The sequence below is a fragment of the Gekko japonicus genome, unplaced genomic scaffold (assembly GCF_001447785.1).
Source record: "Gekko japonicus isolate JY-2015 unplaced genomic scaffold, Gekko_japonicus_V1.1 scaffold74, whole genome shotgun sequence".
Lineage (NCBI taxonomy): Eukaryota > Metazoa > Chordata > Lepidosauria > Squamata > Gekkonidae > Gekko > Gekko japonicus.
In genome coordinates, this window is record NW_015167059.1 from 2,080,447 (window position 1) to 2,098,141 (window position 17,695).

At 47.8% G+C, this 17,695-nt stretch overlaps 1 protein-coding gene across 2 annotated transcripts in view; it reads left to right on the forward strand.

The window, feature by feature from the left end:
- Positions 1–17,695, forward strand: part of ADGRL3 (adhesion G protein-coupled receptor L3) — a 643,333-nt gene that overhangs the window by 600,683 nt on the left and 24,955 nt on the right. For both annotated transcript variants that reach the window (XM_015412493.1, XM_015412494.1), the window contains exon 21: positions 847–943. In XM_015412493.1, coding sequence (XP_015267979.1) covers positions 847–943 — 97 coding nt within the window. The remainder of the gene's footprint in view (positions 1–846; positions 944–17,695) is intronic.

Genomic DNA, 17,695 nt, shown 5'->3' on the forward strand with positions numbered 1-17,695 from the left:
GAATCCGTTTTGAGTTTGGCTGAACCTCCAGTGGGCACCACTGTTCCCTCTAAGCTGAGTTAGGTGTGAGCCAGCTCACAGTGTTTTAGCCTCCGGCCCACACATTTCTGTCTCAGCTCAGGAAGGATGGCTCCAGAGCAAACTAATTTATGCAGTAGCCAAATCGCCCGCTCACAACTTTAATGCCAGGAGCTCACAAAGTAGGATTTCTGCTCACAAGATTTTTTTTTGTTTATGGTAGTAGCCAGAATCTGAAATGAAAACACAGTAAAGAAAATGGAAAGGGGTGTGCACAGAACCTGAGTGGAGGGCCCAAAAGCCCATCCACTCTTTTCTGTCAGCACTAGACCCAACCTGTGTAAATTGGCCCACGTTTCATTACAGAGGGGTGAGTAGCAGCGTTCCCTCTAAGCTGAGTTAGTGTGAGCTAGCTCAGTGTTTTAGCCTCTGGCTCACACATTTTTGTCTTCGCTCAGGAAGGAGGGCTCCAGAGGCAAACTAATGTATGCGCTAGCCAAATCACTCATAACTTTAATGCCAGTAGTTCACAAAGTAGAATTTTTGCTCACAAGACTCCACAGTTTAGAGGGATCATTGGTGGGCACCATTTTAGGATGGCACTCAGTACCCCGTCTCAGGATTCCAAAGATACCCATGGGCTCAAAAATGTCGGAGACCCTGGTCTACTGTATATGAGGGATTCTTTGCCCAGGCAGCAAAATGTAGATCTGAAATGAGACTCTTACAGTGCCTTGCTTCGCACCTGAGATTTCTTGCAGGAGACGGGAAGGAGCCAGTCCCCTCGCCCGCTACAGCTGAAGCTCTTTCCTCTTGTCCCCCCTCCAGAGTCGTATCCGCAGGATGTGGAATGACACAGTCCGGAAACAGTCAGAGTCCTCCTTCATCACCGGTGATATAAACAGTTCGGCGTCACTTAACAGAGGTAATTATGGACTGTCAAAATATGTGTGACCTTTGAGATTGCTAAGGAGGCTGGAACGGCAGTACCTTTTCAGCTTTAGAACGAGACCTTCCTCCTTCCCTTAGACTAGTAAAAATTGTTACCACAGAGAATAAAAATATGCATTGTGCACTATAATTCATTAATTGAGAAGGTGGGAGTTTTTTTTCTTATTTCTGCTGCTTATTTTTTTTCAACATACATTTTCACAAATATTGTCTCTGGGAAGCCGTTGCGGCGGGCACGGAGGGCAGCGAGGCGGAATCTAGTCAGCCGCGGGTGCCGGGAATTGGAAGCTGTCAGGCTTCATCGCTAGCGATGAAATGGGCAATTACAAAACGATAGAGTCTGCAGAGACGTCGTCCCGAGCAGGGGGAAAAAAAGCAATTTCAAAGGCTTTGCAGAGGTGAAAACCTGCTGCCGAACACATACTTAAGGGGGGAACGACACAGTGTGGAACCGACTCATCTTCTCGGGGCCTGAAACGGATGCCTGACTAATGAGAGCTGTCCCGTGGCTGATAGGAAAAATATCTGTTAAAAAAATACACTGTAACCAAATCAAGTTAAATGAAATCTACAACCCGGGATAGTGTAAGGTGTTTGTCGACGCAAGCGGAACAACCGTATAAAAGCCCCTTGTTTGTGGTTGCCAGGTTGCAGCCCGGAAATCCCAGGTGGCTGTTCAACATCCCTGCAGCCAAATTTAGGGACAGTTTCTTCCACTCAACTCTTTTCTAGACCCACCCCCCTGGCCGTTTTTGCCTCCCAGATACATCATGTCAAAAAAGCCAGAGGAGGGGTCACAGTGTGGAGATTCATGCCAACAAACAAAAAACCCACTGTGATAAAATGAACAATGGCACATTTAATGATTCTGGGAGCATCGATTTGTGAAGCTATTAATCTGACAATATAGTTGGAGAATTCTGACATAAGCAAAGCAAAGTCCAACATAATCATATCCTCGATGAGCACACCGGTTTTTGCACACATTTCACCAATCTTCCTCTTGAGTAGAGCAAATGCCAGCCAATTTAAAGTAGGCCTGCTGCCACATAAAATTTTTGGACTGGCTGCTATGACTAGAAATTTAGTAATTGACTTGCTCCTATTCAAGCACTTGCAATGGAACTGAAAGTTAATTTGACAAAGAAGCAAATAAGAAGCTATATTGTTTTAAAAAAAGAAACTAAGCTGAACCTAGAGGTTGACACCTTCCAACTGTATAAGACTACTCATGAGGAAGATTGGTGAAATGTGTGCAAAAACCGGTATGCTCATCAAGGATATGATTCTGTTGGACTTTGCTTTGGTTATGTATCATTGTTAATTTTATCACAGTGGTTTTTTGTTTGTTGGCATGTCCCAGCAAGCAGGATCCTTGTTTTGCTCCTCATGAAATGGGGGAGGGGGCAGAGAGAATGGGAGAAGCCCCATTACGGGACACGCCGTAGCCTCTCTTACAGCCGCAGAGCATTTAAAGGGATAGGATGTGGCCGGGCATCCCTGCTTCTCTCTGGTTTCGTTTTGTTTCGGGGTTGGTTGGTTGGTTGGTTGGTTGGTTGGTTGGTTGGTTGGTTGGTTGGTTTTGCATGAAATGGTAGCATGGGAGTTTTTGACCTGCTCCGTTTTACTAGCCACCTGTGTTCGTCTCTCGCGACAAAGATAAACAGGAATCTAATAGCTTTTTAAAAGACTAGCAAAACTGAATGCCGGCATAAGCTTTTGTCGGGTACAGCCCACGTAGTCAGACGCCACAGGTGGATCCATGCTATGCGGACCTTTTACGTAGGGGCATGTGGAAAGGGGAGAGGGGAGTCTGCATCTGAAGAAGCTGCCCCTCTTGTCTGCAACAGTTTGTGCTGGAATAAAAAAATGACGGTTTTTAAGGAGACTCCTGTTTATTCATGCAGCTTAGGGTTTTCAAGGCACGAGCTGTTCAGCGGTGGTTTGCCATTGCCTGCCTTCGCACTGCAACCCTGGTATTCCTTGGTGGTCTCCCATCCAAGTATTAACCAGGGCCGATCCCGTTTAATTTCCAAGATCTGACGAGATCAGGCTGGCCTGGGCTATCCAGGTTAGGGCTTTATTTACACGGGGATTCTTAAAAGTCTCCCTATGTAGATTTTCTTTGTGCCACAGTCAGGAAATCTGTCATATTCCTGTCTTGTCTTCCATTGTCTGGTAGTTTGGTAATTGCAAGTGTATCTGATATCGAGTTAAGCTCCAGAGAAATTGACACCACTCAGAGCCAAAGTAGATGTGACAGTGTCCCCGAGTCCACGATAGGGACCCTTCTACCATTTTAGGAATGAAATCCCCTCTGTTTACAAAAGATGCAGGGGTCCGATTCTGCTCAGGACCACGGTGCAGGGGGGGAGATCTAAGAGCAGGTCCATGCTCCCATTCTCTCTGTCTCCGTCCGCTTGGTCATTCCAGCCTCTATAATCCGTCCAGATTAGTGACACTGCAGATCTGTGGGGTGTTGTTGCACTGCAAAAATTAGTATATGTCCGGAGTATTTAAGCCGAGAAAGGTATTTTATGTGTAAGCCACAGAGACATAAGAGAATCTGCGGAATGGGCAGTTAAGAAAATGAAAGCTAAAGGTGCTTCTAGCTTTTCTGTTCTGGCTTGGCATTGTTGTTTTGCAGACCCAGTACCTAAGACTTAGAACAGTGACTCAGCTAAGAGAGAGGGTGGGTGGTAGACAGCTTTGGCAGACAGCGGTTCTTCACATAAGCCAAAGTCTCTCTTTTCAAAGCAACCCAGCGTTTTCCTCTAGTTCCCTTGACCGCTCGAGCTGGGGAGGTCAGTTGAATGTTACCTGCACATTTAGATCTAAAGGACAGGTGAGCTTTGAAGCTGGCCTTCCAGGTGTGTGTCTTAATTGCATGGAGGCAGGTGAGATGAAGACACCTTTTTCCTGAGGACATAAAGTTAATTATAGGTACTTACTGACACTAAAGCTTATCCATCACTTGGGAAGGAGATATGCAGGAGCTGAAAGAGCAAATAGGTGTGGAGAAATTGTCATTGCATAGGAGACCCTGCAGAGGATGAATGGGTTGGAGCCGGTGGTTCTGTCAGGGATGGAGAGTGGAGAGGAAGTCCAGGGCCTCAGTCACCAGTGGGGGGTTGGGGGTGGTTTCAGTGCAGGTTGTACCTAGAGATGGGTGAGCTCCACCCAATGTAGTGGCAAGAGTGTCATGCTAGGATCTAGGAGACGAGGGATGCCAGCCCTCCCCCCGGTGGAGGCAGGGGATCCCCCACCATCAGGCCCTGCCCCTCCTTGTCTATCAGCTGACTGGCGGGGTACTTACCAGGAGCAGGAAGGAGGCCCAAGCTATGTCGCCGGCAATGCAGTAACTCCACTTCCGGCATATCCCAGAAGCGATCGCTAAAATCTCTATGTTAGAAGCCATTTTTACCATAGAGTTTTTGCCCAAATCCCAGCGCACCCCCGCAACGTTGCAACGTGATGACGTCTCTTCCGGGACACACCAGAAGTAACGTTGTGGGGTCACTGGCAACGTAGACTGGGCCTCCCTCCTCTCCTACTAAGTCCTCCTCATCCCCCATCACCGCTATGGGAGACCCCCACTAACCCTGTGGGAGACCCAGTTTGGAATTCTCAATCTGCCATGGAAACTTACTGGGGAACCTAGGGCTAGTCACACACTCTCAGCCTCACAGGATAGTTGTGAAGATAAAAGGGAGTAGAAGAGAATGATGTGAGCCACTTTTGGTCCCCATTGGGGGTCGGGGAATTGGGGTTTAAATGAAGTAAATATTTCTTCCATTCTTTCCTTCCCCCAGTGCATTCTGCAACTAAGGGCTCAGCTAGACATGGCAGCGTCCATGAGTCCACCATGAGTCCTCCTGGACAATGCCTCTGCCATTTTAGGGATGAAATTCCATCTGTTTACGAATGCTATGGGGGCCCTGCCCTGACCAGAACCCCAGCATGCGGGGAGGATGGCCTTTATCCCCACCACCACCGTTTTCAAGACCCCAAACCCCAAGGGTTCCCGTCATAGAGGCATTCCGATGGTAGAGGCATCCCTGTGGTAGAAGCGTCTCCATGATGGACTTGGGGATGTCGTCACATCTAGTTGAGGCCTTAGAGTTCCCAGAATGCCTGAAAATAAGGCACGGACAGGGGCGAACACCCTTAAGTCCAGAGCTTCAGGTTGCTGTGTAAAATTTCCTCCTTGCCCCACTGACTGCAGCTTCAGTGATCTGACATGTTCCTTCTCCGATTCTTCTGAGGCACACAAGTTCACAACTTGGCCCAGGTCCACATTTGCCAATCTTAAGTGGATGACTGTATCGGCAGTTGCAACTCTGAATGTCATCCAGTCTCAATATTTGAATAGATATTTCCCCCCCCTCTCTTAAATTTAGATCCTGTATTTTATGTGGATCTACAAAGACATAATCTGAAATGTACACAAGGGAGGGGAAAAAGGGATATTGTTGTCATCACTGTCTTCAAAGATAATAAGTTTAATGTCAATTTTATACGGATTCCTTCATAATGAGTAGAGCAAATTAATCTCGGATTCAAACAGCGGGAATCTGGGTCAGAGAAGAAATTAAAATGCAGAGCCGCAATATCCACTTTTCTTTATCCCGAGCATAACCCGAGTCTTTTCAGACTGAAATCTCCCATTACCTCTTCTCTTCCCAAATATAATTAAGCAGTGGTTTCTAGAACGGAAGGAGTCCGCTGTGCAGTAACTCAGAAGGAACGCCTGGGAGGGGAGGTAGGCATGCTTTTAAATTATCCCCTGATGAGGGCATATTTTTTGAACACTGATATTAAATTTCGGATTGTCATTCTGCTTCCAGCTAAAACGCGGGAAAGTGTCACATTTTTAACTCATGGGGGATGAGTTGGTAATTACAGTCCAAGAATCAGACCCTTTTTCATTTTGAAAACACACCGGTTCGAAGGTGTCAGCAGAGGCTGAGACTGCCCCTTAATCTTTTCCCACATTCCGCCCTGAAGCAACCCTGGCATCACTTGCAGAGCAGTGGCTCTCCACAGTGGCCCTCTCCCTGTGGATTTTCCTATGCTGAGGATGTCCAGAAAACTGGGTGCAGCATTTGTGCTTGGCTCAGCTGATGTTGTTTTATGTATGGCGTGATCCACTCAAAGCAGAGCATGCATTTCAATCAGAAAAAGTTTGACATATGCTTGACTCCCACGTCAAAATGCAGCGGGGATTGGAATGCCAGTTAGGATCACACACTTAGCATTTAGGCAGTATTGCAACCGACTGGTTGCGCTGTCTGTTGTAAAGTTTTAAAATGGTTTATTTTTATTAACAAGTCTTACATGATATTATTATGTATTTCTGACTTCCACTCCCTCGGTGAGAACTTCCGGGAACATCATGACTGGAGTTCCTTTAGAGGAGAGAGGGATGGATACCTTTCTAGTCTTAGTGGCAGAGCAAAAAGCAAGATGGTAAAGCTGGAGCAGGGAAAATCCTTGCTGGAATCCAGTTTACGTCTGAGAGTTTCGCTAAGGATAAATACGTGAAGATAATACTACTCTGAGGGTGCGATCAGATGACAGGCTTAGAGCAGTCTGGCACTGCCTCAAATTTATCGGAGTTCCTTTGTAACAGAGATTTTTGATCAGACATAACCCCCCCCCAACCCATCTCACCATGCATTTACCCCAGAGTAGGGAGTTAAGGCAGCTTTTAGAAATTATTTGTCTTCTGAACATGCGCATAAGCGCTTATGGGAAGCAGCACTTCAAACTCCCGGCAGGATGGCGGCATCTGGTGGTCAATGAGATTGCTGGAGGAGGCTGCTGGGATGTGTAGTGCAGCATGGGGGATGTGTTTTTGAAACTGCTTTTTTAAAAAATCAGCATTCAAACGTTTTAAAGCCGGGGGGTGGGAGAATACAGAAGCTTTATCCTGCATACTATGTGCTGCTGGTGTTTTTATTTAAAAGCTTGGAGTGAAGCTGGAGTCATGGGCATCATTCTCAGACTGCCCCCCTCCCCCCCTCTGAAAAAAGTCATATTTCCAAGTAACCCCTTCCCCACCCTGTGTGCCACAAAGCACAGAAAAAAGCTGAAATACACAGGTATCTTTCTTTGGAAGTTTTAAAGAAAACACATTTTTGAGAAGCTCCTTTGAGAGAGGGGGAGAGGTGCAAATAAGCAGTTATGCGCACCTCGCTATCTGCCTCAAAAAAAAAGCCCCAAACCAGAAGGGAACATTCAGACTTCCCAAACATCTTGAAAGCACAATGAATAGATCAGACTTCTGGAGATGCAGGGTGAGACCACTTACACCAGGAAGGACCGGACTTTCCCCGGTGCCAAATAACTCCAGCTCAAAGACAGCTGAGAACAGGATGCCCACATCTGGGGAATGGAAGACAGATGTTGCTGTCTTCCATTCCAGATCAAACAGCACATCTGATCACAGCCTGAGAGATGCTAGGCTGAGGCTGGTATCCCATGTGGTGTAGTGAGCACAACTGAAGTTAGATCCCCATTCTGCCATGGAAGCTGACCAGCTGACCTTGGGCCAGTCACTCTCTTGGCCTAACCTACCTCATGGGGTTGGTATGAGAATAAAATGAGAGAACCCTAAGCTCCTTGGAGAAAGAAAAATAGTAGATAAATATCTCAACTCTGTCTCGCCATCCATTCTGCTTCCCCAACCCCACCCCAGGCAAACCAGCCTGTTAACTTACCAGAAAATACCCAGCGAGCCTCTGCTATGGAGCTAGGGATCTTCTTCGTGGTCTCTGTGCATCACACCCTTGGGATACTCTGCGCCTGCGCTGACCTTCTCGGTACCGATAGCTAGCAAAAGGGATTTTCGCGCCTCTCCCAGTTCACGCGCCGGCTCCACTGCGCATGACCAAGGAGGGGCACGCAGATCCCGCCAGTTCTCTTCTGACCGCCGCGCTGGTAGGACGCCTTCTGCCTCGGTCTGCTAAGTACCAAACTTTTTTTTTGCTAAACTTGCGTTTAGTTAGTTTCTCTTTCTTTATTTTTGTAGTTAGCATTTTTCTTTCGGTGTTTGTTCTTTACTTACGTTCCCCTCCCGCTGGCCTATGGCCCCGCGGTGGGGTTGTTTCAAACGGTGTAGGACTTGCGGCCTTAAAATATCCCCCACCGACGGGCACTCGCTTTGCCTCGTTTGTTTAGGGGAGTCGCACTGTGTCTCTAAGTGCAGACATTGCCGAAAGTTTTCGAACCAGACGAGAAAAAACAGAGCAGCTCGTCTACACTTGGCCCTGATGGAGAAGGCACTATCTCCACAGTCCTCTTCACCGTTGGACACGTCCGGGCACGCCTCGATGTCCACCTTGGCTGCGGACACTTGTCCTCCCGTTCCGGGATCATCGACGTCGACGGTCGCAATCGATGCTTCGGCACCGAAACGATCGACGCCGATAAAGGACCACCCCGTACCTTCCAAGATCCTTCACTGAGGATGGGGGAACTCCCACTTCCACCCTCTGTTGCCCGTTCACACTCTGGTAAGCAGCAGAGGGGAAACGGAGGGTCTGGAATGGCATCCCATGATGATTCGATTCCATTTCCAGCTCTGTAACTGGGAGTGGCATCACCATGTCATGGGACGCGCTGGGAATCCTAGTGCATCCAGCAATGCAACGATGTCACCAGCCAGAAATGATGTTGGAGGCACATCGTTTCAGTGAGTCTTCACCATTCCCTCCCTCCATTCTGTCTGGAATGCCACTGTGGGCCAGCTAAGCCAAGCAGCTACGGTGCCGCTGGCATCTTCATAGAGGCCACTCAGCTCAGACCCAGGCCACAGGAGCCTGTATCCATTGACCTGGTCAACACAGGACCCAGTAGAGGAGCTTCAGCTTAGTAGTCGCCAGAGCTCTATGAACATTCGTCCACCCCTGTTCCCCTGCTTCCCCCGCCATGGAAAGTTGTTTTGGACTAGGCAGGCTCTGAATTTGCAAGTATAGTCATACTATTTTATTTATTTATTGGATTTATATCCCACCCCTCTCCCAAAGTGCGGCGCTCAAGATGGTTCACAAGTAGGGATGGGCACAGACCAGGAAAGCCCAGTTCGATTCAGGGCTCGCTAAATGGGCAGCTCTAAACCGAACCCCTGAGCCAAAATCCTTGCCTGAACTGAACTGGCTCAGTTCCCCCTGGAACACACTTATGTCACTTCTGGGTAACATTGGGCGTCACCCCTGGCATGCCCGCGTCATCCAGAAGTGACGCCAACCCATCACCCTGATACACTCACATCACTTCCAGGTGGCATTGGGCAACGCCCCTGACATACCCGCGTTACCCAGAAGTGATGCGAGCATGTCAGGTGTGATGTGATGATACAGGTGCGTCAGGGCGGTGCCTGATGCCACCCAGAAGTGACACAAGCACACCGGGGCCCGAACACCTGAACTGAGCAGAAGCTCGGTGAGAGTTAAGGGAAGGAACCTTTTTTGAACCTCAGTTTGAGATTTGCAAACCAGGCAAAGTCCAGCTCAGACTTTGGCTCAGGTTCGGGTGTGTGCCCATCCCTATTCCCAACATACCAATCACCTGAGCCCTGGATGCCTGCTCTGTCGGGGAAAGTTCTGCTTGCCCATCTGTGAAGATGCTCCATTTCATAGAAGTATTGTTTTAAAAGAGTCTCTGGTACTGCCACCAGGAACATCAACCATATCCTCCCACTCAACATACCAAAACCAGGATTCTCCATTAGGATAAAGGGTGAGTTGCACTGTGCTTCAGCTTATTCATAAGGTTAAAAAAAAAATAGTTATAATTTCCCAGCTTCTTGCTGTGCGGTACAGGTGTTCTGATGCACAAACTGATCATGAGCACACAGATTTCACTTTGCCAGTGGCCCATCTGTTTTTGATAGAAGGCAAAGCACGGGCCATTTAAAAGCTGGGATGGAAGCATTCCAGTGTACAGAACTCAAGGCCGAGGCCAGCCCAAGTCTTTCTGTCAAAATAAGCCATTCTCTAGAAGTATGTAGTTCCTGGGGAAGGTGAATCCATTGAGCGGCTTTTCTTGTTGCTTTTGAATGATAATGCCTTTCACCAGCTGCCGTACCTCCTTTACGATGCCCACTGCGAAGATCAAGAGAGAGGGCTGGTTAGCTTGCAAACCTTCAGAACTGTTGTGTCAGGCAGATGTCCACAAGGAGCCATTTCGATTGTCTTCCAGCGAAACCATCGAGATTCAATTGATGTCTTCCTTTCTGAATTTCTTTCTTGACCATTCCTCTGTGATGTTTGTGTGCAACAGCCCCTCCGTTACCAGCATCCATCAGTACAGTCGGCTCTTCTAACAGAGGATTTCAGTGAACCACTTCCTACTGCAGACTCTGAGGATTTTCAGTTCAGAAAAAAAGACAACTAGGGGGGGGGGCACGATAAAGGGTTATAAATTCATGAGGGGTAGCCATGTTGGTCTGAAGCAGCCAAACAAAGTTTGAGTCCAGTGGCGCCTTTAAGACCAACAAAAGTTTTATTCAAGGTATGAGCTTTTGTGTGCACGCACACTTCCTCAGATACAGTGAAACAAAACTTCCGCAACCATTACATATAGGAGGAGGGGGGTGGAGTTAGTTGCCGGGAAGGGCCAATTAGAGTCAAGATAGAGACCAAAACAAATATGGAAATTACCAGTCCATACATACATGTAGAGGTCGAGCAGTAAATGATCATACCGCAAACATCTTCATTATGATGTATGATAATTTACTACTCACCCTTTACCTTTATGTATGGACTGGTAATTTCCATATTTGTTTCTGTCTCTGTCTTGGCTCTAATTGGCCTTCCTGGCGACTAACTCCACCCCTGCCCTCTCTCCTCCTATATGGAATGGTGTAGGAAATTCCGCTTCACTGTATCTGAAGAAGTGTGCTTGCACACAAAAGTTTATACCTTGAATAAAACACTGATGGCATTCAAGGTGCCACTGGACTTATTAAAAAGGGTTATGAAATTATCCATGGGGTGGAGAAGGTTGATAAGAGAATTTTCCCCTCTCCCATTCCATTGGAACTGGGGGGCACCCAGTGAAGAGGACGGGCAGCAGGGTGAAGGTTTGCAGACAAAAGAAAACACTTCTTAACTCAGTGCGTACTTGTATTGTGGAAGTCACTCCCAGGGGATGTGGTGATGGCAACATCGCATAGACGGATGTACAAGGTGATTGGATAGAATCATGGAGGAAAGGTCCAGGGCTATTTTGGGGCAGGAACGCACAGGAACGGAGTTCCGGCTGGCTCCTGAGTTGGCCACGCCCAGCAGGAACTCATTAGCATAACAGGCCACAACCAACAGCAGACACTCATTACGGTTGGCTACATTAGGGGTGTGTGGCCTAACATGCAAAGGAGTTCCTGCTGCAAAAAAAAGGCCCTGGGTTTTGACAACAAACAAGGTAAACAGAACAACAAGCAAAAGATGGGTGTGGCTGGATAACCACACTTCTGGTAACATGGGGGTGCGGCCTAATGTGCTAATGAGCGGTGCTGTCAGGGGTGTGGCCCAATATGCTAATGAGTTTCTGCTGTTGGGTGTGGCCTATTATGCTAATGAGTTCCTGCTGGGCTTTTTCTACAAAAAGAGCCCTGGAAAGGTCTATCAATGGCTGCTTGCCCTGATGGCTAAAGGGAACCTCCATAACCAGAGGCAGTAAAATTCTGAATACGAGTGCTAGGAGGCAATGCCAGGGGAAACCGTTGGCCTCCGTGACCTGTTTGTTGGCCCTTAAGGGCAACAGTCGCTTGACTAGATGGCCACTGCTCTAATCCAGCAGGGCGCCACTGGCATTCTTATATTTAAATTAAAAGACCCTCTTCGTCCAATCTAGGAAAAGTATTACGTTTCAGTATTATACCTAAAGATGTATGTATTCTGTCCCTGTACTTCCATGGAGTTTTCTGGTTGGCCACCCCTCAATTTTGGCTGTCCCTGGAGTAGGACAACTAGGTCATTTAACTTTCTAGGGAACGTCCAGCTACAGTGCGGTTTTTGGGGGCTCTGCCCCTTTTCTCAAAGGCACAGCCCCACAAGAATTTCTCCTGTAAATGCTTTTTTCAAAGGCGTGCTCGCCTTTAACAGAATGGGGTGCTATAGTTGACTAATTCCCGCACTGAGCAAGGGAGTTAGAGTAGGTGACCTCTAGGATCCCTTCTAACTCTGGGTCACGAAACTGGTCTCCTTTAAGAGAGTTTTTCTGCCTAAGTGCTAGCTCTCTGGACTGTAGAAGGCATCACCCCCAGCTGCCGGCTTGTTATCAGAACTGTTTCTTAGGCTGGCAGGAGTGATTAACTTGCAGCAGCTGACCACTGCCATCTGAAGTGATTGACAGCTTGCAGTTTAGAGATCTATCCTGGTAAAACAGCTTTCTGTTGGCTAAATGGCTTTTCTTTCTGCGCTGAGAACTTCAGCCCCACCAGAAGGAAATATTGCCCCACAAGCCACAAAATCCTGGCTAGGGGCCTGTGGTAGCCTCTAGTCTGAGCTTGCCCCTGGCCGAAAGCAGCAGAGGAAGAGGCAACACGTGAGCCCGTGTCCATGGCCACCAGACAGGCCCAAGGAGGAGGAGGGGGGCCAGGTTCAAGGTGGGGCAACTCATGCCTAAACCGCCATCTTTGCCATGAGGTGGTGGCCAGTCCCTCTTCTCCTTGTTTACGAAGAAGCACATTTGCAGTTAAATTGGTGATCTTCCTAAACGCAGTTCATCCTATAGGATTATGGGGTTGGTGATGCAGCCTCGGGCACGGATGACGGCCATGGCTTAACGTCACAGAAGGATGGTACGGGCAGAAAGGCCTGCAACCGCCAATACCTGAGCTGCTCTGAAGCTAGACAGCAGTGATTAATTAATTAATTATCATATGGCATTGTGTGTAGAATAGACAGAAGATCCTAAGATTGTCTGGCAGCTGAAAGTTCTAGTGCTTTTAGCATTATGCACCACTAGGTGGCAAGCTAGACTTATTTTTAAGGCAAGAGATCTTTCAGAGGTGTTTTGCCATTGCCTGCCTCTGCATCATGACCCTGGTATTCCTTCCAAATACTAGTCGAGGCTGACCCTGCTTAGCCTCCGAGATCTGTGATGGCAACGCGTGAAGGACAGCAGAGGAGGGCCAGTTGAGACCAGGATGGAGGCAAAAGGGAGCACTCCAATGAAATTAGGAGAGTGTGAATGGAGAGAGAAAACTGGGGTCAAGAATGAGCAGATAGCTGGGGCGGCCCGTCTTGAGGAAGTCCCATTTGCACAGCGATTCGGAGTACTTTGCCGAATCTTCGGCTGCAAGTCTAGAAAGCAGAGAATTCCTAGGGCATCCTAGTCTGCTCCCTCTGCAGTCCAGTAAGAACTCTGCTGCACCAGCCAGAGATGCAGAGATGGAAGACCAGTGGCCCCAGTCACTGGCCAATCACCTCCAACATGAAGGCGCATAACCACTGGAAGCTGCTCCCAAAGTCCCTGCCAGGGGACAAGGGCTCTTTTTCGAAACACTTAGAAAATATGGATTTCTTTGGTGGCTTTTCCCTTTTTTTAATGTGAAAGTGGGATAGAGGGAGAATAAATACATAGATGGTCCAACCAAAAGCTAACATTGAGCTTCAGTAATAGGTAGGTCTGTGAAATGCAGCTTTTCCCGATTTCTCCATGTTCTGAATTACACCTCTGTGACCCTTGTGTGTGAAGCGCATTAACCAGCCTCGGGTACAGGACTTCCAGCGCATTTCTCCTTGTGAGACAGTGACCCCTCATCACCCAGTGCCTCACATTGTCCTTTCCACACTCTGAATTCTCTCACCATAAAATGCCCCATCGTCACCCAGATCACCCCTTTCTTCAGAGGTTGTCTTCGTTGTTGCTTTTCCAGCCAGCTTGTATGCAGAGAATGTATCTGCGCACCATTGTGGTTTCACAAAGCGTACTGCTTGGTCCATGCGCTTTCTGTGCTTGATTAGTTTGTGTTTTATTAAGAAAGAAGTTTTCTTGCAGAGAGCGTGGTCTTTAGTCAGCTTGCCTGCTCATGAGAATGTCTGTTTCCAACAACTGCGTTTAGATCCACAGTTATGAAGTTGTTACTTCTACATATTTGGACCTGCAAAAGTTGTTGTCAGTTTCTAATGGCAAACACAGATGTTAATTCTAAAGAGCAGTGGAAATAGAGGGAACATACATTTCCTGCATTCCCAGAGTAGCCAACCTCCAGGTGGTACCTGGAGATCTCTCACTGTTACAACTGATCTCCAGACAACCCAGGAAAAAATAGCTGCTTTGGAGGGTGGACTCTATGGTATTATACCCAGCTGAGGCCCCTCCCCTCCCCTCCCCAGACCCTGCTGCTCCCCGGCTCCCCCCCCCCAAAAAAATCTCCAGATATTTTGCAACCCCGAGCTGGCAACTGTGTACAGAGCTGTGTACAGTTCTGGTCACCACACCTTAAAAAGGATATTATAGCATTGGAAAAAGTGCAGTAAAGGGCAACTAGAATGATAAAAGGGTTGGAACACTTTCCCTATGAAGACAGGTTAAAGCACTTGGGGCTCTTTAGTTTGGAGAAACGACGGCTGAGGTGTGACATGATCGAGGATTATAAGATCATGCATGGGATAGAGCAGGTTGAGAAAGAAGTACTTTTCTCCCTGTCTCACAATACAAGAACTCGTGGGCACGCCATGAAATTGTTGAGCGGTCGGGTTAGAACAGATAAAAGGAAGTACTTCTTCACCCAAAGAGTGATTAACACATGGAATTCACTGTCACAGGAGGTGGTGGCAGCTACAAGCATGGACGGCTTCAAGAGGGAATTAGATAAAACATATGGAGCAGAGGTCCATCAGTGGCTATTAGCCACAAGGTATAGATAGGGACTCTGGGACAAGTGATGCACTGTATTCTTGGTGTTTGGGGGGGCAACAGTGGGAGGGCTTCTAGTGTCCTGGCCCCACTGATGGACCTCCTGATGGCAGCTGGTATTTTTGGCCACTGGGTGACAGAGTGGTGGACTGGATGGGCCATTGGCCTGATCCAACATTGGCTTCTCTTATGTTCTTATGTAACCCTATGTATTCGAAGATGTTGCTTCGGGGGGGGGGGCACAGACTGTATGTTGAAACCGCTTTCCTCACAGTTCACTACTTGTTACATCACCCTCAGTGGAAGAGTTTGAGATCAAAATGTTTTCCTGCTTCAAGAAGTCAAATCAGAGCACCCCGGTCTGATTGTGTTCTGTGTTGTTAAGGAAAATATGCTCCCAGAGTCCCAGGTAAGCGTTTATAAAGGAACTAGACCACTGGGCAGAGTCATTTTGGGGCCTGCAGATTCAGACATTAGTTCCACAGGAGAACTTAACTGTCCTGTGAGCCCTGTCTTTTAAAACAATTGAGGGAAATCTACAGAGATTAGTTAACAGGGTGATTTCCGAAATTCGTTATTTCATTGGCGTTCCAAAGCGCAGTGACCCCACTGCTCTAGAAGGTTCTTTACTTTCTAGCTATGAGGGTGGAATGGAGTGATTTCCTAAAGCAGAGTCCTTCAGGTTCAATAGGACTCATAGAAACGGAGAGCTGGAAAGGGATCCAAAAGGTCATCTAGTCCAACCCTCTACACAATGCAGGAAATTCACAGATACTCTCCCCTCCCCACACGACCCCTGCTGTACGCCCAAAGTCAGAAACTTCCAGGATCCTTGGGCCAATCTGCCGTGAAGGTAAATTCCTTCCTGACCCCAAAGTGGCAATCAGCATTACGCTGGCTCTCAGGATTTGACTTGCCACAGAATACGAAAAGGCTTTGGCAGTTGTGCAGAGCTGTTATTTAAATGTGGCAAAATACCAGGGCCCAAATGCAATTGTGGTGCAGCCCACCAAACTATTTTCCATCTGTCACAGGTATGTGAGCGTCGTGCTTTCCAGGGAGATGTGACAGAGCTCTTTGACCTCTCTCCAGCTGCGACTGAATGGATTGAAAATCTAGATATGAGTATTTAGGGGGATTGCACAATCGATATGCATACCCGTTGTATCAACTTGGTTACATACTTTATATTATTACACACTTCCTGTGTGTAACTCTGCCATACGATAAATAAATAACCCTGGGAATTTTAAGAAAGGGCCAAAAGAAGAGAAGAGATTGGATTTATACCCTGCCCTTCACTACCCAAAGGAGTCTCAGAGCGGCTTACAAACTCCTTTCCTCTCCCCACAACAGACACCCTGTGAGGTAGGTGGGGCTGAGAGAGCTCTGACAGAAACTGCTCTTTTTCAAGGACAGCTCTTATCAGAACTACGGCTTGCCCAAGGTCATCCAGCCAGGTGCAAGTGGAGGAGTGGGGAATCAAACCCAGTTCTCCCAGATTAGAGTCCGCGCACTTAACCACGACACCAAAAGAGCCAACCATGGGCTCCACACTTCCTGTTCTCCCTCTTACAATCTGCCTGAATTCACAGGGAGTCTCAGAATCAGCATTGATGTCAGATGGCCATTTAGCCTCTGCTTAAAGAACTCCAAACAGGGGCTGCGGTGGCTCTTAGCCTCTAAGACGCTTAGCTGCAGACCAGAAGGCCTGTAGCTCGGCAGTTCAAGACCCGAGTGCCACGTGACGGAGCGAGCTCCCATCTCTGGCCCCAGCTCCTGCCAACCTAGCAGTTCGAAAGCAAGAAATTGCAAGGAGATAAATAGGTACCACTTTGGTGGGAACCCTAACCCTTCCGTACACCTTGGCATTTAGTCATGCTGGCCTCACGACCACGGAAACGTCTTCAGACAGCGCTGGCTCTTCGGCTTGGAAACAGAGATGAGCACCGCCCCCTAGAGTCGGGAGCGACTGGCTTTTGAGAAAGGGAAACTTTTAGAGAACTCCAAAGACAGCCCACCAGCTCTTGAGGAAGCCTATTCTGCTGAGGAACTGCTCTACCTGTCAGGAAGTTTAGCCAAAAACTAAAAATCAGGTTACTGAAGAATAGCATTTTTATGCCTCTTCCCCACCCACCTCCCACCCCACCCCATTTTACACATCTGTATGATGTTAAGTTTTAACCACAAGGGATAGAATTGTTTACTGGACTGAGATGTAAAGCTGTACCACAATACAGAAACCATGACAATGAGCACTGGTAGTCTTCTGTGCTAAAATAAAATGCCAGGTTTTGTGCTGATATCATACTGTATTCAAGCAATGCATCTTCTATGTAATTTTTAACCCGGATTGGTACATTACAACTCAAGAAGCGCCCTACTGGATCAGACCAATAGTCCATCTAGTCCCTCTAGGACAAATATGAGGCATGAAAGTCCTAGCCAGAGTGATTGGAAAAGAATGATTTATTAACCAAATACTGTAATGAGTGCCCACATGAGAGAACAGTTGTGAAAATGGAGAAGAAATAACGCAGGGCGAAACGTCTAAGGGGAAAAGCCAGCTGGAAAACAATAAAATCCCCCGAACGCAGCTTTCTGATTGGATTCCTGCCACTGTTTCAGTACCTGATCTCCTTCAGGTCAGACTCACCTTCACCTTGGGTTGCCAACCTCCAGATGGGGCCTGGAGATGTCCCGCCATTACACCTGATTTCCAATCATAGAGATCAGTCCTCCTGGGGAAAGTGGCTGCTTTGGAAGGTGGTGTGTATGGCAATACACCTCACTGATCCCCCTCCCCTCCCCAAATCCCACTGTCTCCAGGCTCCACCCCCCCCCCCCATAT